This window comes from Psammomys obesus, unplaced genomic scaffold (assembly GCF_907164565.1).
Source record: "Psammomys obesus unplaced genomic scaffold, mPsaObe1.curated_primary_1811, whole genome shotgun sequence".
Lineage (NCBI taxonomy): Eukaryota > Metazoa > Chordata > Mammalia > Rodentia > Muridae > Psammomys > Psammomys obesus.
Genome location: NW_026585895.1, coordinates 48,487,747 through 48,507,370, shown reverse-complemented (window position 1 = coordinate 48,507,370; position 19,624 = coordinate 48,487,747). Strand labels below are relative to the sequence as shown.

The 19,624-nt window shown below is 50.9% G+C and overlaps 1 protein-coding gene across 5 annotated transcripts; it reads left to right on the top strand.

Annotated features, from left to right (window-relative positions):
- Positions 1-3,458: 3,458 nt before the first annotated feature.
- Positions 3,459-19,316, top strand: Ciz1 (CDKN1A interacting zinc finger protein 1). Of its 5 annotated transcripts, none has more exons than XM_055600162.1 (18): positions 3,460-3,559; positions 4,208-4,328; positions 4,563-4,678; positions 6,150-6,221; positions 7,605-7,834; positions 11,221-11,299; positions 11,414-11,531; positions 11,993-12,212; positions 12,346-12,505; positions 12,744-12,865; positions 13,236-13,424; positions 15,126-15,250; positions 16,334-16,421; positions 16,863-16,976; positions 17,121-17,273; positions 18,364-18,433; positions 18,573-18,694; positions 18,973-19,316. In XM_055600162.1, the coding sequence occupies exons 2-18, from the start codon at positions 4,213-4,215 to the stop codon at positions 19,183-19,185; spliced, it is 2,307 nt and encodes a 768-aa protein (XP_055456137.1). In that variant the 5' UTR covers positions 3,460-3,559; positions 4,208-4,212; the 3' UTR covers positions 19,186-19,316. The 5 variants fall into 5 exon arrangements, with proteins under 5 accessions (XP_055456139.1, XP_055456137.1, XP_055456136.1 ...); XM_055600161.1 differs by having other exon boundaries at positions 11,206-11,299; XM_055600159.1 differs by having other exon boundaries at positions 11,200-11,299.
- The last annotated feature ends 308 nt before the right edge of the window (positions 19,317-19,624 follow it).

Genomic DNA, 19,624 nt, shown 5'->3' with positions numbered 1-19,624 from the left:
GACCAAGCTAGCTTTGAACGTACAGCAATCCTTGGGCTTCTGCCTCCCGATGCTAGGATCACAGGCACGAGGCTCTGCTCGGCTTGACCTCATTAACCTGAGAAACTCCTGGAGCGAGGGCTCAGCAGTCACAAGCACTTTTTTTTTTTTTTCTAGAGTAGCCAGGTTCCGTCCCAGCACCCACATGGCAGATCACAATTGTCTATATCTCCAGTTCTGAGGCTCCGACAACCTCTGCGGGCCCCAGGCACGTATGTGGTGCACAGACATGCATGTGAGCAAACCATATAAAATAAATCTAAACTTTTTTTAAACTCAGGGTAAAAACGACAACTTTTCTCCAACTAAAACACTTTTTTTTTTTTTTTTTTTTTGAGACAGGGTTTCTGTGTGTTAACAGTCCTGGGTGTCCTGGAACTCACTCTGAGGACCAGGCTGGCCTTATCCACCTGCCTCTGCCTCCAGAATGCTGGGATTTAAAACACACTTAATTCAACATCAGTCAAACTTCTGTTTGGATTTTATAGGCAGGGGTGGGTTTAACAAAATCCTGTATTCCATCTGAAAAAGAAAATACAGAATCTGGAATTGGTGAGTTTTAGTTAATTTCTGATTTTGTAGTTCATTTGACATAACCAGAAGGAGCAGGTAGGACCCTGGAACAAAACAGATGTTGACTTGAATCCGCTGAAAATATAAATTTATTCTTTGATAAAGAAGCTTTTCAAGACAGATGCAAAAGGGCTGGGGTTTGGGAGATGCCTCACTGGGTGAAAGCACTTGCTGCAAGGCCTGATGACCTTAGCTGGAACCCCATAACCCATGTAGAGGTGGAAGGAGAGAACAGACCCCAAAGAATAGACCTCTGACTTCCACAGCCACACTATGGCATACATCCCTCCAAAATACACAAAACACACTGTAATAAAAAGAAAAGTTAAGAGGCAAGAAAGAGATTTCAACCGATTTTTTTCAGCCTCCATGGGGAAGGTCTTTTCTTTACACACACACACACACACACACACACACACACACACACACACATTTTGGGGGAGGGGGAATTCTACCTGTAAGAAATTTGACCAAAGATAATTAACCCCAAATAGTACGCTCATGACTTTAGCTGATCTCTAAGGCTTGAGATCACACACATTAAAGAAAAAGAAAGTCTCTCTCCCTATGATCAAGTCATCTAAAGCAAACATTGCAAACTAGAGGGAGGAAAAAAGAGAAGAAAAGTGAAAAGCCCATCTTGAGCCCACTACGCAGTTATCCCGTCCCCCAGGGGACATAATGTAAACTATGGAGTTTGGGAACCTGCGGAGTTCACACCATGTCTTGTTGTGAATGTTTAATATCCTTTGAAAATCTAATTTCTGAGGGTTTTTTGCTTCCTATTTCTTAAGAGGCAGACACCAAGGCTTATTTAGCTTTTCCCCCTTGAAGGTGACTGTTTTCCAGGCTGTTATAATGTTTCCATGAACAAACTGCTGGCTTTTAAAGTCTCTTTTACTGATCGTTTTCCTGGACTACATCCTTCCAAGGGGTTAGTGGGTCAAAGGGCAAAGGGTGTTCCAGAGCCTTGATTAAACGCGGCAGAAGTGTGCCTGAAAGATGCGCACGCGCAGTCAGCTCGTGCTGGCTTCCCGTCTTCGCCAGCACCAGCATTATTTTTAGTGTTTTCGCTTTAGCAACTTGCTAAGCTCGCCGTGTACCGGCGTCAGTGCTAAGCATTATGTAATGTCGTCTTGATACACCCCCCCCCCCCCAGGAGGGGACACTTATTTTGCAGATGAAGAAACCGACGGAGAGGACCTCCCCAGTCCCTAAAGGTCGCAGGCTATGAAGGTCCCGACTCCTTCTCTACCTGCGCCTGCTTTTCCACACATTTGTTTGTTTGTTTACTTGTTTGTCTGCCACGAGTCTCTCTAGTCCAGTCCGACTTTGAATTTGAATTCGAGGTCCTACCGCCTCTGTCCCTCATTGCATTAAGGTTATAGCCTGGGGTCACTATGTTCGGCCAAGCCAGAACGCTTTTATTTAAAATTAATAACAATAACAATAGTAATAATAATAAATAGCTCTTTTGACCCGAGGTCTTGCTTTGCAGCCCCAGCCAGCCTGGAACTAGCGATCCTCCTCCTTCTGCCTTCCCTGTGCTGGGTTTACGGCAGTTTTCCGACCAGTGAATTTACTCCTGACCCTCGCTCCCTTCTCAGAAACACCCCTGTCCTTCAGGGATAAAGCCCATCCTTGCGGCTCGACCTTTCCAGCCCCACATCCAGGCTTCCTAAGCAAGCATCCCCCAGCCGCGGGCATCCCAGCGCGCTCCCGCCAGGTTGAGCCTCTTCGGTGCAATTAACTCCAGCCCCTGTGAAACGGGTCCCAGCGGAGCGAGGACACCTGGCACCTGCGCGGGCCGCACCCGGGCGAGTCCGAGGCCTCGGGGCAGCGCAGTCACCTGATTGCAGATGGTGATGTAGTGATTTGTCGGCGGCGGTCCCTAGCGCCACCGTGCGGCCAGGCCTCAGTCCGCTGGGCGCGAATTGTGGGGGTGACCCCGGGGCCGGGAGCGACGTAAAGGGAATTGCTAAGGCTAGCGGGGATTGAGGGGAGTCCTCGGTGGCAGGATGAGAGCAGCCAGGCCAGACGTGGTGGCAGAGGCAGGCGGAACTCGTGAGCTCCCAAATTAAGGGCTGGAGAGCTTGCTCGGCGGTTAAGAACATGGGTAGCTTTTCCAGAGAACCCAGGTTCGGTTCCCAACTCCCACAAGACGGCTCACAAACACCCATAAACTTTCTAGGGGATCAGATGCCCTCTTTGGGCACACACCTAGTACACACACAAACACGCAGGCAAAACATTCATACACATGACACATGAAATTCAAATATATCTTTAAAATGGGGAGGGAGATGTTCGTTCAGTGGTTAAGAGCGCTTGTTCTAGCGGAGGACCCGGGTTCGATTCCTAGCCCCCACAAGACACGATGCTCGTAATTCCAGTCCCAGGATGTTCATGATGTAAATGGTATACAGATTCACCTATGAACAAAACACGCATACACTTAAAATATTTAAAAATGTAAAAAGAAAAACTGAATTCCCAACACGCGCGCGCGCGCACCCCCTTCACTGCCGCTCGCTCCGGTCCCCGGTCCGGACCGTGGGACAGTGGTGGCCTCGGGAAGGTTAGTTGGGATCTGACCGTCGCAGAGGTCCCCCGCCATGCCCCTGCCGGATAAGCAGCCCAGGGAGCTCAGAATCGCTCCTTCCCGATGCCAGGGCGTGGGCACCGAGCCCGCGCTGCCCGGCGTCTCCTCGCGCCGGGAGCCACGCGGCCGCAGCCCCGTCCCGCGGCGTGACCTGCGCGCGAGGCGGGTTCCCGCGGCGCCCGCGGCCGCGTTGAGGCCTCCGGACGTCCAGAGGGCGCTCTCCGCGGGACTGGCCAGCCGCTGGGCCTTCGCAGTGTTCAGCCCACAGCCGGGTCCCGAGGAGCCCGCGAGCCACCAAGTCCGCTCGCGGCTTTCACGTCTTCGCCTTCCGTGAGTTGCCGAGAGGTGAGGGGGAGCCGGCGTGGCACCCACCCCGGCAGCCCCAGGTGGAGGAGGGCTGGACACTCGGAGAGGGTGGACTGCAGGGCTAGCGGGTACTTGCATGGAGTTACTGGCCTTGTGGGCAGGCGGGGCCACAGGATCAGATGCGTGGCGTTGGATATACCTGCGGGGAAGGGGCAATGGAGGGAGGGAGGGGTGTATTGAGGTGGGGGTAAGCTTTTCCCCGTACAGGGTTCACCGATTTAAGTGGAAGGCTGGGTGTGGTGCTGAGGTTATTTACACAATTTAGGGAGAGGGCAGCGGAATCCAAAACATTTGAGGTGTGTGCGAGGAGGGGCAGGCGCCCAGGAAGTCATGAGGAGAGAGAGAGAGGCAGAGGGTCGGGGTGGGAAGGTGTACTTGGGACCTCCAGAGTTGAAGAGATGGGTGGGAAGTTAAAGATCCGAAGGCAGGAGTGTGTCCTGTTCCCGGCAGCTGACGGGAAGCGCTGGGAACTCCCCCAGACCCCCAGGACAAATGTGGCATGTTCTTGCCAGGGCTGGGGTGTGTTGCAGAGCAGCTCTGCTCACTGTGCTGGGCTGGGTGGTTTGGAGGGAAGAGGAGCTGGCTTGACCTAGTAGTGACCTGATTTTACCACCTTCCTCCCCTCAGCTACCATGTTCAACCAGCAACTCCAGCAGCAGCTGCAGCAGCAGCAGCAACAGCTGCTGCAGCTTCAACAGCTGCTGCAGCAGTCCCCAGCACAGGCACCCTTGCCGATGCCTGTCAACCGGTGAGTTCCCCAATTGGGAGGCTGTGGTCTGACACACACACCCATGTTTTGGGGCCCGACGCACAGTGCCTGTTTTCTCTCCCAGGGCATCCTTGTTTGAGTGTTAAATGTCATCAGTTTTCCACCTCGGAGGGCACCCTCTCCCTGCCATTGAGAGGGAGAGAATGGAGGTGAGGGGTCTGCAGGTAGATGGCTTTCCCAGCAACCCTCTGACACCCCAATCCCATCACACAGGGGCCTCCCCCAGCAGTCAGCCCAGCAACAGCTTCTGAATCTCCAGGGCCTCCACTCCACCGCCCTGCTCAATGGCTCCATGCTGCAAAGAGCTTTGCTTCTGCAGCAGTTGCAAGGTATGGCAGTCCCCGTGGCCCCCAGTTTCCTCCTACCCCACACAGTCTTACCAGAGCACACAGTGGCCCCGAGAACATCCCTACAGATAAGGAGCCCCAGGGCGCCCAGGAGATGAAAGTCCACAAGCTGCTCTGCCAAGTGCAGAGCCAGCGGCTGTCATGCTGGCCGATCCTGACTCTGCCGATAGGAAACCCTAAGGGGAGGCACACATTAACCCCTCTACAAATGAAAACAACAGCAACCTGAGGCCCAGAAGACGCATCCTGTGTCCATAGTCACCACACAGGTAAAAGATGGCCCCTACCAGAACCACAGTGTGCATAGCCCTTCAAGCTGACCTTCAGTTGATGCATGGGTAATTGGAGAGAGAAAAATCCCGTAACAGGTCACAGGATATACATATATTCATCATTTTTCTTTTTTCCGTTTTAGAAGTGATGCTTGAAAAATAAATAAATAAAAAAAGAGTTATGCTTGTCATAGTAAAAATAATGTGCTAAGATAGAAAAACCAACTACAGCAAAACGAGGGAGCTGGAGAGGTGGCCTCGTGGTTAAGTGTGCTTGCTGCTCTTCTAGAGGACCCAAGTTAGGGTCCAACACTCGCATGGGGCAGCTCAAAGCCTGTAACTCCAGCTCCAGGGGTCTATCACCCTTGTCTCCCTCCCTCCAAGGGAGGCCCTGATACAGGCCTAGCCATACCTACACACATACACATGAATTAAAACTTAAATCCTAAAAAGTAAAGTCTTTGAAAACAAACAAAAACCCCAAGTGGTTTGGGAAACCAAGTGGTCCGCTCACTCTCAGCAGGAAGTCACCAGGCAATATTTTGGTATAATACTAAAAAGAGGGTTTGTGTCTGGTTTTTATTTTATTTTCTGTTTTGCAGTGCTAGAATTTTTGTTTGTTTGTTTGTTTGTTTGTTTGTTGAGATAGGGTCTCACTCTGTAGCCCTGGCTGGCTTAGAACTCACTCTGTAGGCCAGGCTAGCCTCAGTAGGCCAGGCTAGCCTCATGCTCATAGAGCTCCGACTGCCGCTGCCTCCCTAGTGCTAGGATTAAAGTTGTGTGCTAGTATATTTGGCCTTGCTTTGAGACAAGGTCTCACTCGGTACCCCAGGCTATCCTGGAACTTAGTGTGTAAGCCAGAGTGCTCTTGAATTCAGTCTTCCTACCTCATCCTTCAAGGACTGGGATTATAGGCATGAGCTGCCATACCCAGCCAGTATTCTGTTCAGGTTATTTGTGATAGCTTTTAATTTTTCACTAGAGGTGTGTGTCCTTATGGAAACCTCAGTTATCTCTCCCCCCACCCCTTTCTCCTTTTCTGTTTTCTATCCTAAATACCACTGGGATGAACATGACATTTGAGACTCTTTTCTCACCTTAGATTCCCATCATACAATGACTGTGTCGGGGGATGGGTATTTGATGGCTTTTGATAAGTATTGTGAAATTACTTTCCTAAGGACTGGACCAGTTTGCAATGCTACCAGCCACGTATGACAGCACCAGCCTCAACGTGCCTACGGCAGCATTGGGTATTCTATGCTTTTTTATATTTATACCTATGTAAATGTGCATGTGCATATCATTTACTAAGTTGGTTTGCAAAGGCTAAAGCTGTGTCTTAGATGTCTTAATTCACATTTCCACATGCTAGTGCAGCCCAAATGTTTTTATGCTTACCTATTAAACATTTGCATTTTATTTATGACTTGTGCATGTCCTTTGTCCATTTCTGTTTGAGGGCATCCTATCTCCGTCTCACTGTTCATGGGCACTAGATGGGACTGTGTATATGTCTTTGTTGTACCTGTCTATCAGATACACTAATTCATGACTGTGAATCTTCATGTGACAGATGAGAGCAGGGGAACTGGTTTGCTTAAAGTGTCACAGGTAGTGGTGCAGAGTCTGGACTTTCTAACTTGGCTGTTTGCATAACTGACCAATGCCTTTAAGCCTGTGCTGCCCTGCCCTGCATTACCCCTGAAGGCAATGTAGCAGGAAATAAGATGGTGGTCCTAGGCTAGAGGTCTCTAGGGACAAAGACCTCAGGGAAGGCCACTTGGAGGGGAGATAGGAAAGACTTAAAGGGAGGCCTGAAGGGAAGTGATGGTGTATAGCAGCCTCACAGAGGGCACAGCACGCACAAAAGCCCAGAGACAGGGTGCTTGAAGGACAGCACAGGATCGTGTTCCTGGAGTGCAGTGTAAAGCATGTGAGGAGGTGGATGGGGCCAGATCTTGCCTTAAAAGGAGCAGGGAACTGTAGAAGGCCTTAGGCAGGGATGAGGTCAGAATGTAGCCTTAGTGAGATTCCATTTGCTACAGTTCTATGGAGGGATGGAGTGTTTTCGGGAGAGGGAGAGGCTGGTTGGAAATGCACATGAGTGATAGAGTTGCAAGGACCTGGTCTTGGGGTTGAAGGGTAGTTTAAGGAGGAGTCTCAGAGCTAACGGGTGCCCCTCAAGGCCTTCTCTGTTTTGGTCAGCTATAGGAATAGCCATATCTTCTTGGTACCCAGCAGGCTAGAGGGCAGTGAAAAGAGTGCCTAGCTCAGTGCCAGGGCCTTTCCTCACTGATAAAGAGAAGCCGGTGGGGGACCAAGTGCTAAACGGTAGCTTGCTGCTTCTCCTGGCCCTGTGCTGAGTCTCTCACATACCCAAGGGCCTTACAGCATGTCTGAGAACTAGCTGGGGCAGATGGAGCAGAAACCCCACCCTAAGTCCTTTCTCACTGGTGCCCACAGTGGGCCTTGCCTTGGCTTTACTTTCCCTCTGCTGCCCTGGGTAAGAAGGTTCCCCCTCTTGGGAATTATCTCTGGTATTCCCATGATATTTGGGGGGACTGAACCCCTGCTATAATCTTGACCATTCAGCCATGGCGTGGCCCCATCTTCTCACCTCTTCTTCCCCACAGGCAACCTCCGTGCTTACAACATGACAGCCCCAAGCGTGGCAGCTCCCAGCCTTACACCTCCTCAGCTGGTCACCCCGAACCTGCAACAGTTCTTTCCCCAGGCCACTCGCCAGTCTCTGCTGGGCCCTCCTCCTGTTGGGGTCCCAGTAAACCCTTCTCAGGTCAGCCACTCAGGGAGGAACTACCAGAAACAGTCCAGGAACCACTCTTCCACCACCCCCAATCGCAAGGTGAGTAGTGCTTTGAGTGGCGCCACGGTAGGAGTGGATGAAGTGTTACCCCAGTGTCGGCCCAGCTTGGTCTCGCGCTGGCCTTTGGGCAGGTCATGCTCCCTGTCTGTACCCCAGCGTCTAGCGTCTCCTGAACCTCAATATCTCTATGTTCTTGATGTGACTTTAGCCACACCCAAATACCACTACATTATTATTTAGGTACTATTTCTCTCTTAAACAAGTTCTTTATGACTTCATTATCATCATTTATTTTTACGTGTGCCAAGGTGAGCACGTGGAGGTCAGAGAACAAGAGAAGTGGGTTCGTTTTCTCCTCCCACCATATGGGTCCTGGGCACAGAGGTCAGGTTATTAGTTTTGACATCCAGTGCCTTTACCCCCTGAAACATGTCACTGGCGCTTAGTGATATTTCTCTTGACATCAGCAATGTCTAGTAGAAACGAAATGAACCATGTATCTGATTTAAAATTTTTGAGAACCATGTTAAAAAGAAAAAGGTCAAGGTGTAATGACTGACAAGCGTTGGGGGTAAAAGATCGCTGCACATTCCAGACCATCGCAGCTATGCAGAAAGACCTTCAGATTTTAAATTTAAAATTAAAAGGAACAGATAAAAGTTAGTTTTACTGCCAGGTGTAGTCACGTACACCTATAACCTGACTACACCTATAACCTGGCTCTCTGAAGACGGCACGAGAGGATCAGAGGTTCAAGGTCATCCTCAGCTACATAGTGAGTTCCAGGCCAGCTGTCCCGAAACAGTCAAACAAAAATGAATAAAATAAAATAAAATAAAATTTACTAACATACTTTGTTAATCTAATATATTTTTTTAAAAGTTGCCATTTTGACCTGTATAATTAAAAAAAAAAAAAGCTGGAGACATGGCTCAGCGGTTAAGAGCACTGTCTTGTTTTTCCAGAGGTCCTGAGTTCAATTCCCAGCAACCATCTATAACGGGACCCAATGCCATCTTCTGGCCTGCAGGGGTACATGCAAACAGAGCACTAAAATACATGAAACACAAAAATCTTTAAAAAGAAAAAAGAAAAGAAAGAAAGAAGAAAAAAAAAATGAGCTGGGCTGTGGTGGTGCATACCTTTAATCCCAGCACTGGGGAGGCAGAGGCAGGCAGACCTGTGAGTTTGAGGCCAGCCTGGTCTACAGAGTGAGTTCCAGGTCAGCCAGGGCTACACAGAGAAACTCTGTTTGAAAAATATCAATAAATAAATGAATCAATAAGTAAGATGTTATATCCCGGCTGGAGAGGTAGCTGGAGAGGTGGTTAAGAGTACTGACTGCTCTTCCGGAAGATGAAGTTTCAAATCCCAGCATCCACATGGCAGCTCACAACTGCCTGTAACTCCAAGATCTGACACCCTTACACAGACATAAATGCAGGTAAAACACCAATCCACAGAAGATGAAAATAAATTAATTATTTTTTAAAAGATGTTATATCCCCCTTTACTTGCTGATTGATTGACGTTTGTTTGTTAAGAGACAAGGGCTTCCTTATCTCATAAACTTAAAACACGTCTGTACCCCTATGTTGCCCAGCCTGGCCTCAAACTTCCTGGCTCAATTGATCCTCCTGCCTCAGCCTCCCAAGTTCCTAAAACTACCAGTATATTTCACCATACCCCATTTTGTCTTAAAAAACAAAGACAGAAAAACTCAAAGAACCACTAAATCTTCAGTATGTAATGTGTCACTTAAACTTCCATCTTCCTCGAGACTCCATGTTTCAAGCGTTTGCCTGTGGCTAATGGTCATGTGGGACAGGCAGCTTAAAGTTACTTTTAAGGTGTGAGACTGTGGCTCTGTGGTGGAGCGCAGGCTGGCTTGCTGGACGCTCTGGGCTCTGCGGAAGTGAGGAGGCATTTGCATCGCTGCCTAAAAGTTTCAGAAATGTGCGATCCTCAGACGTGGAACGAAGTGGAGTGCCAGGGGGCTTATGGTGTTACAGCTGTCTAAAGTCCCCAGCCTGTGGCTGCTGGTAGGTTCAGTGCTTCATCTTACACATGCTGAGAGACTCAAAAGGAGCATGCAGGCATACGCACATACAAGTACACACGCACACATACACACACTTCCCTCCAGAGAAGGCCTCAGCCTCTGACCTTGTTAGGTCTGGCACACTAAGGTCTTGACCTGCCTGTGCTTCTGTTTTACATATACAGACTAGAGTAGTTGAGGTAGGCACAGAGTCCAGGCCCCTGGCTCCCTGTGTCTTCCAGGGCAAGAGCTGGTAGTTTCTAAAGGACCTAGAGTCCTGAATGCGGGTTACAGATGTGTTTCCCACTGACACTGGAGGCCTTCCCAAGGTACCAAGGAAGTGGCTGGAGCCTGTACCCACTGTAAGCCGCTGGTCAGCAGTGCAGATGTGGCCTGGCCCTTCTGTGGGTCTTGGGTGTGTAAGAGATATTAATGCAATAACATGAAAGCAGTTAAGACCGGAAATAAGTAAGACCCTCAAAGGTGGCAGCAAAACCCAGGAAATTCCACTAAAAGGGTCTAGACATAGTCTATAGTTAGGAGCTTCCTGCAAGAAACTTTGAGGTTCTGCTTGAAGGCTAGAGACAGGCAGAAGCTGGGGGCTTGACTGGAGAAAGGACAGTAAGGGTGCACTGAGACAAACTAAAGGGTAGGAGGAAGGCTGAGTTCAGAAGGGGAAAAGGGAGGCAGAGGCCCAGGGTATGAAAGGAGCAGGAGTGGGCAGTTCCTGGCTTGGGCTTAGGAGAATTCCAGGACGAGGAGACCCTGGGTGAGTTTAAGCCAAAGGCTTTCTCTGGCTGCTTATGGAACAGGGAATGTGAAGTCTAGATGGCTAGTGGAGCCCACCCAGATTCGAATAGCAGTCAGGAAGCTGGATGGACACTTCAGACAGTGGCTCTTGAGGTGTTTCAGGCTGTTTGCCCTTCATACCTTCAGCCAGGCCCCTTTAGTCCCTTGAGATGCTGACAGTCTTTCTTTTCTTTTTTTCCGAGATAGGGTTTCTCTGTGTAGCCCTGGCTGGCCTGGAACTCACATTGTAGACCAGGCTGGCCTGGAGCTCACAGAGATCTGCCAGCCTCTGCCTCCTGAGTGCTGGGATTACAGGAATGTGCCACCACTGCCTGGCAGTGACAATCTTTCTTGAGCAGGAGAGTGTTTGCAAGTGAGGTGGAGGTTAAAAAATGGTTTCTGAGGCTGGGCAGTGGTGCCTCACACCTTTGGTCCCAGTACTCAGGCAGAGACAGGCAGATCTCTGAGTCTGAGGCCATCTTGGTCTACAGAGTTCCAAGACAGCTAGCTGCTCAGAGAAACCCTGTCTTGAACTTCCCTAACCTCTCCCCCCTCCAAAATGGTTTCTAAAAAGAAGCAGGATTCTTCTTCCCAGACGGTGCCTCTGGAAGACAGGGAAGACCCCACAGAGGGGTCTGAGGAAGCCGTAGAGCTCCAGATGGACACACCTGAAGGTAACAGACAAGGGGTTCTGTCCTTCACAAGGGACATCAGGGCAGGGGAGATCTTGGTGGCACGGTGCTGGGCCATTTCCTGGAACTATGTTCCCTCACCTGCTGCCATTGCAGACCAAGATTCACTAGTCTACCCAGATGATATGGTGAGTGAGCCCCCAGAGCCTGAGCCCGAGCCCTTTGAGCCTGAGCCCTTTGAGGCATTGGAACCACCAGCCAAGAGGTTAAAGAGGTGAGTGATGCTGGGGCTCAGAAGCCTGGAGCTCAGTCTTGTAAAGTTAGGCCTCAGCCTCTACTTGGGGGGAGGGTCAGATTCATCCCTGGGTCTACCTGAGGGTGAGCCACGTGGAGGCCGGGCTGGGCAGCTAGAAGGAAGGGGTCCTTGCAGAGCTTGCAGGTGGTGCCAGGTTTATAGGGTTAATTCAAAACCTGTTGCAAGGTGGAGCTTCCCAGACTCTGCATTGTAAGTAGAGCTGGGATTAGGCCTCTCAGAAGATACAGCTTTGATCTTTGGTTTGCTTGTTTGTTTTGTTTTTGTTTTCTAAGACAATCTTAGCTGACCTGGAACTCACTATGTAGACCAGGCTGTACTCAAACTCGTAAGCGATCTGCCCATCCCTACCTCCTTAGGGTTAGAATCAAAGGCATGGACTACCACAGCTGGCTTTTTTATTATCTTTGGGTCTTTCGTAGCTCAGAGAAAGGTGCTACAGGGCAGCCACAAGCAAAGGTCCAGCCTCTTGTTCAGATGACAGCACTGAAGCAGACACAGACCCCAGATCAGCTGCCTGAGCCACCAGGAGCCTCAGTGCTGCCATGTTTCCAGCCACAGGCTCCGCAGATGCAGCCAAAGCTGCAGAAGCAGGCACAGACACAGACGTCTGCAGAACACTTAGCACCAGAGCAGAATCAGGTACAGTCAGCCCCCATGGCAGGCACAGCCACGGGAGACAGACCCCCAGCAGCAAGCTCAGGCATGGACCCAGCCTCAGCCCCAGAGGCATGCACAGCCACAGAAGCAGGCCCAGACACAGACATGTCCACAGGTGTCCACCCAAGCACAACCCCAGGAGCAGACATCAGAGAAGACCCTGGAGCAGCCTCAAACCTGGCCACAGGGGCCAGTACCTCCAGCAGAACAAGCATCCGTTCTGGCCTGTACCACAGAACCACAGCCGTCACCTAATGCTGCAGAAGCTGGGAGAGGTAAGCGAGTGAGCGGCTGTGGACTCCCAGGCAGATACAGCTTTGCCAAACCCTCCAATCTGGCACTGTCTGGCCTTGACTGGGAAATGAGAATTGGGCCTGGGGTCCAGATCTGGGACCATCCCCATCATGGCCTTCAAGGTCATGGCTTGACAGAGAAGTCAGCTCTTGACTCTAGATCTTTCTGGACCCCAGATGGTAGACACACTCTGGGAAAGGAACATACCTGTCATTTCAGGCCCAGAGGAGGCCTTGGAAGAACCAATAAGTGCTCAGGGCAGTGAAGACACGAGCCAGGAGGCGTCAGCTGGTGGCCTGGATGTGGGAGAATGTGAAAAAAGAGCAAGAGAAATGCTTGGGGTGCGTAGACCTCTCCCTGTGGGACTCGGGTCCTGACTCTTCTTTATAACAAAGCTTTAAGCCAGCCTCTCTGTTCTTCAGTGGGTCTCAGTTTCCCCATCCATTGCATGAGTGGTGGTGTGGGTCAGACTTTAGAATTAAGCAGAGCTAGGTTGGGAGAGGTGGTGGACATCTTCAATCAGCCCTAGGGAAGCAGAAGCAGGCTGATCTCTGCGAGTTTCAGGCCACCCTGGTCTACATAGTGAGACATAAATCCGATCTAGGTTCAAGTCCTGCCTATCATATTCTCTGTGTAGGTTTGGGCAGTCACATAAGTACGTAACCTAACCTAACCCAGACAGTATAAACTCATGCTCTGCGACTACCGTAGATGTGGGGCGCTGGGAGCTCCCTGAAGGTCACCATCCTGCAGAGCAGCGACAGCCGGGCTTTCAACACCACATCTGGACCTCGCCCTGGGGACTCTGCCTCCGCCACCCCTGCCCTTGCGAGCACACCCTCCAGGCAGAATCTCCAGTTCTTCTGTTATATCTGCAAGGCCAGCTGCAGCAGCCAGCAGGTAACTCAGGGCTGGCAGAGGAGGAGGGCTGGGCCTTCCAGGCTTGCCTTTTCTACACTGCCTAGGGGCTATACATCTGCTTAGACATATTTCTTGTTCCACTGGTAGAGCAGGATTCTTTTTTTAGGGTCAAGCAAAACCTGCTTCAAATCTGCTGTGACTGACCATCATGGTCTCCAGAAGTAAACACCACTCTTGGCTCTTTTCCTCTTGTGTTCAGTGAGGACAGCCAAGAGCCTACCTCACTGTGCATCTTAGGACTTAGCAATTGACACTGAAGGTCTGGGCCTAGGTCTGGCCCAAGCCAGTGCAGCATTAGTAGTAATAGTAGTCTTATCTGGGCTAATTCCAGCGAGTTGAGAGGCTGAGGCAGGAGGATCATGGGGTTAAAGGCAACCTGGTTGACTCAGTGAGAGCCTTTCTCAGAAGGAAAAAGAAGGAAACAGAGTGCAAGCTGGGGATACGGCTCAGCCCCTGCTTAACCTGTGAGAGGTAGAATAAATGAGTAAATGAATAGTGGTCTTGGCTGGGACTGTCAGTTGCTCCCAGCTGCTGGAGGTTGAAATTGGAAGATCACATGAGAATGTGAGTTTCAGATCAACCTGGGAAATATAGCAAAAACTCAGTATCTATCTTTTTTTTCCCAAAAATTTACTTACTTAGTATGTATACAATGTTCTGTTTACATGGATTCCTGCACACCAGAAGAGGGCATCAGATCTCATTATAGATGGTTGTGAGCCACCGTGTGGTTGCTGGGAATGGAACTCAGGACCTCTGGAAGAGCAAACAGTGCTCTTAAACTCTGAGCCATCTCTCCAGCCCCCAATAGCTATCTTTAAATTATTTAAAAAGAAAAAAACTTGAAAAGAAAGTCCTGTTGCTGGGCATAGTGACACACTCCTGTAATCCCAGCACTTGGGAGAAAGAGACAGGCGGAGCTCTGTGAGTTCAAGGCCAACCTAGTCTACAAAGCGAGTCCAGGATAGCCAAGGCTACACAGAGGACCCCTATCTCAGAACAAAACAAAACAAAATGAAAAAGGAGGCTGGAGAGATGGCTCGGGGGTTAAGAGCATTGTCTGTTCTTCAGAGGTCCTGAGTTCAATTCCAGCAACCACACAGTGGCTCACAGACATCTATAATGTGATCTAGTGCCCTCTTCTGGCGTACAGGATATGCAGATAGGGCACACACTCATATACATTAAAATAAATCTTTTAAAAAAGAAAAAATGTTTATTTTTATTTTATGTGTACAAGTATTAAGCCGTATGTCTATACACTACACGGGTCTAATGCACACAGAAGCCAGAAGAAGACATCGGGTCCAACTGGAGTTACAGATGGCTGTGAGTCATCACGTAGGTGCGGAGAATTGAACCTGAGCTTCAGGAAGAGCTGCCATCTCCGCAGCTCCCCCAGCTTCTTTTCATGCACTTAGTATTATTACCAGTAGCCACTGTCACTGTGACTGTGCTCCTTGTCTGAGCAGGGCCACCTAGAGCCATGATCCTTATCATGAAAGCACTCATGGAAATGCCTCAGCTTACCATCCCTGCCCTGGCCTACACTGAGCTGTGTAAAATCATGCCGGTTTTGGTGGAGTCAGGAGGAGCAGAGATGCAGGGTGGCCATGACATTTGGTGTGGCCCTCCCCTTGGCTGTGGCTCATGACCACCTCTTGCTCATCCATGCTCCAGGAGTTCCAGGATCACATGTCAGAGGCTCAGCACCAACAGCGGCTTGGGGAAATGCAGCACTCGAACCAGACCTGCCTGCTGTCCCTGCTGCCCGTGCCGCGGGACATCCTGGAGAGAGAGGCCGAGTAAGTACAGGCTGGCAGAGGCTCGTGTCGGTTAGTCAGCCTCCCGGGCCCAGCCCAGGATATACGCTCCTCAAGGTCAACCTGAAAGCCAAACATTGCGCTGCACACCATTAACTCTAATCTTGGTCCTCAGTTTCTGTCTATAAAATGTCTCATTGGTGTGTGTGTGTGTGTGTGTGTGTTTCCTAAGGTTCCTTTGAGGTAAGAGCAGGAAACTCCTGTGGAAGGGAGGAGGGTTTTAATACAGGGCCCTGCTCCTCTGGTCTGTGTGCTGGCCCCAACCACAGAAGTACAATGGCTAAGGATTGGGTCCTCTTATGGCCTGGGGTTAGACTTTCCCTGAGTCCTCCTTCCATCATCACAGGGGATGTGGTTGGTCTGAAATGTCTACCCTGGAATCTGGAACCAGCACTTGTGAGAAGGCTTGGTAGGAAGCTAAAGGGAGCTACCAGGCCCCAGTGGGAGTGTCACAGGCCTGCAGGGCTGGGAAGTATCTTTGGCGAAGGCTGAACTGTGTAGACTTAGGCACCGGGAGAGAAGGGCTGTGTCGCAGTGGTTGCCAGAGCTCCCAGCTTTTCAGGAGAATCAGGGAACCTGGATAGCTTATGAAGCCTCAATTGCAGAGTGTCACCAACAAAGCCAGATGCAGTGACACCTGTGATCCCAGCACACTGGGAGGCTGAGTCAGGGATCAAGAGTTTAAGGCCAGCTACATAGTGAGATCTCAGAGTTGACTTACTTAGAATTACTTATTCCAAAGGAAGCCCTGTTGAAGACAAATGAAACCCTTTCTCAAACAGTTTCTCTAACAGTTGTCAGCCAATGGTTGGGACGTCTCCTGAGGAGGAGGAGACAGCAGGGACTCTCGGCTACTCTGCTTTCCGCCTGGCTGACAGGAAGCTCTCCCTTAGAAGAGTCAGAAATCGCTACTCTGTCCTTTGTCTTTTTGATGCTGCAGCTAGGACTCTGGCCCCTTGTAGCAAGCACCAAACTGCTGACCCATGCCCTAGCTTCTAAGCTGCATTACTCTTGCAGAGCACTCCAGAACATAGCATCATGCCCTGCTTGTTTTCATTGTCACAGAGACCCTCCACCAAAACGCTGGTGCAGCACCTGCCAGGTGTACTATATAGGAGACCTGATCCAGCACCGCAGGACACAGGAACACAAGGTCTGAGAGCCACGTGTGCTGCAGAGGCATCTGTGTGCACCACGTCCAAGCCAGGGCGGGGGAGGGAGTCCAGAGTGGGAGTGGGAGGCAGGGTCTATTCTTGTCTCCATGTGACTGTCACTTGTGTGGCTTCTGGTGAGTCAGTCAGTGTTCCTTGTTGGGCTTTCCTTTGCCCATCTGTTCAGTGGAGGCACCCTGTTGTTCAGCCCCTAGCCTCTTGAGGTGTCTTTGGCGCTGTCCTCCTCCTATCCTGTCTCTGTTGCCACCTGCCAGCCTACACAGTGAAGAGAAGTGATCTGCATGTCCCAGTGGGGTGGGGGTGGGGCGGCAGAGCTGAGTTGGCCTGCAGGTTTGAGAATCAAGGTCTCATTGGCCACTGATAGGGTGGCTTGTACCTGGGGCTGCTACCATGTGTCACAGGACCCGCCTTCCTTTCCCCAGATTGCCAAACAGTCCCTGAGGCCCTTCTGCACCATATGCAATCGTTATTTCAGGACCCCTCGGAAGTTTGTGGAGCATGTGAAGTCTCAGGGTCACAAAGACAAAGCCAAGGAGGTAACCCCAGCTGCCTCAGTACAGCGCAAAGCCTTCCCCCAAGAGCACAGAGTCAGAGCAGGCGGGGGGCCTAGGACCCTCAGGGGTGGGTGTTTCCTCGGCTGCCCGTAGCCGACCTAAGCCCCTCACATGTGCCTTGGACAGGTCAAGACATTTGAAAAGGAGGTAGCCAGCCCAGATGATGACCACTTCATCACAGTGGATGCCGTGGGCTGCTTCGAGAGTGATCAAAAAGAGGACGAGGATGATGACGACGATGATGAAGAGATTGAGGCTGAGGAGGAATTCTGCAAGCAGGTGAGTGGGGTGGGCTGTTCGTGGCTACCGGAGCCCAGAGGGGCTCTCCCGCCTCTTGAGGGACCCAGACACCATGGGCATTTATAGGCACAAATATGATGCAATTTGGGTTGTGTCACGTGACCATGGAACTAAGCAGACTGATAGTTTATGCAAGGGCCTTAAATACTATCTGAGACACTGACTGAGGGAAAGGGAGGGCAGAGGGACCACTGTTTAGCCAGGCACAGGAGGCATGCACAGCAGACTGTCCACAATCCTGTGAGGCTTTGTGTAAGATGTTAAAAAAAAAAAAAAATGTGGGCTGGAGAGATGGCTTAGTGGTTAAGAGGACTGTCTGCTCTTCCAGAGGTCCTGAGTTCAATTCCCAGCAAAGCAACTACATGGTGCCTCACAACCATCTATACTGTGCTCTCATGCTCTTTTCTGGCATGCAGGTGTACATGCAGATAGAGCCCTCATCTACATAAAGTAAATAAATCTTAAAAAAAAAAAAAAAGTAAAAGAAATCCAGGTAGATCGGAGGTAGGATGGGGAGAAGGCAGAGGACTAGGAATTACAGTCCAGTGCTAGGGTGCTTGCCTAGCATATACAAAGCCCTGGATTCAGTCTCCATTACCCTGGGGAGCTGGGTTCAGAGGCTGTAGCAGGAAGGAATAGGAGGCAGGAGGACTGAGAAAAAAAAAAGGGGGGGATGGAGAGAAGACTCGGCGGTGGAAAGCAAGTGCTGGTTCACCCATGTCAGGTCCCCCATCGCTGCCTGTACCTCCAGCTCCCGGAGCTTTGCCACCACTAGCCTCTTCAGGTACCCACGCCCCGACACGCTCAAGTGTATTGGAAAAGCAGCCTAAGAGAGGAAGGGTTTATTTTGGCTGGGGAAAGGAGCTAAGTGAAACCCACAAGGCGTACATTGGAGGGACATTCGGGAGGCAAGATTAGCATGTGCCAAGGCTGAGCCGGCCACCCTCAATGACCTGCAAGCCGAAGGGCATGGTTTTGCTCTGGAGGCTGTGGGTGAGCTGCAGGCCCCTGACCTGTGTGCCAGTGGGGCCCAAGGCACTACATCTGTGAGTCCTTACTCTGTCTCCAGGTGAGGTCAAGAGATATGTCTTTAGAAGAAGGGAAGGGCTCAGAGACTTACACGCCCAACACGGCTTACGGTAAGACCCCAGGCTAAGCCCCCAGTCTCAGCCACAGCACTCCAGCCGGGCACCCCACCCTCTTCTCCCACGGAGGGCAGATGTGACTCCCAGCTGATGAGGGCAATTTAAGTATGCAGATCCTGGTGTCTGTTTCCAGGTATGGACTTCCTGGTGCCAGTGATGGGCTATGTCTGCCGCGTCTGTCACAAGTTCTATGACAGCAACTCAGGATTGAGGTTCTCCCATTGCAAGTCCCTGGCTCACTTTGAGAACCTGCAGGTGAGTGGTGGTCTCACTGCCCTGCCCAGGAGCACCGTCTCCATCCCGGCTGATGGGTATGGCCAGCAGCTATTTGCTGCTGTACCAAGCTAGTTCCTGAGCATACTCCCTCAGTAGGGACGGATTCAGGCTTGGCTCTTTGTGTTATGTGTGTATATTGCGTGTGTGTGTGTGTGTGTGTGTGTGTGTGTGTGTGTGTGTGTGTGTTGGGGGTTGGGGCTGCTGATGGACAGGAGTACCCTAGACTAGGCCTATAACTTGAAAACTTTTGTATCCAGAAATACAAAGAAGCCAAGAACCCCAGCCTTGCTACCCGGCCTGGGAATCGCAGGTGTGCGGTCAATGCTCGCAATGCCTTGACTGCGCTGTTCAGCTCTGGCAGTGGCCGCCAGCCCTGCCCCCAGGACACAGTGAAAATACCCAGCCAGGTGAAGCCTGGATCCCCCAGACCTCCTCTTCCCCTTCGGCGCTCAACTCGCCTTAAAACCTGATGGAGGGAGCTCTGGCCACCCAACCTGAGTAAGGCCGGATCTGCTAATGCTTTCTATGTATGTGGAAAATGTTCACGTGGTTGGGGTTTTTAATTCAAAATCCAATAAAGAGTCAGTTGTTTGGCTGTGCAGTCCCCACTAGCACTGTGTCGGGGTGGGGGGGGGCACCTCGTCTCTCTGGACACAGTGTGGTGGAGGACCGGGGAAGCCAACATCAGGCTCCCCAAGATGCAGGGGCTCGGGGGATAGGGCTACAAGCACGTCCTCTTTTGAGCCTCAGTTTCCCTCTTAGGGTTTTAGGGCTGGGAAGGCAACTTGGGCCTCATAGCTGGTGACCCTAGCAGATGGTCTTGCTTCTACCCCCAAGCTGCAGATGAACAAACTGAGGCAGGGTCACAAGACTTGCCAAAAGTCACATCCTGGCAGATGGCCGGGACTT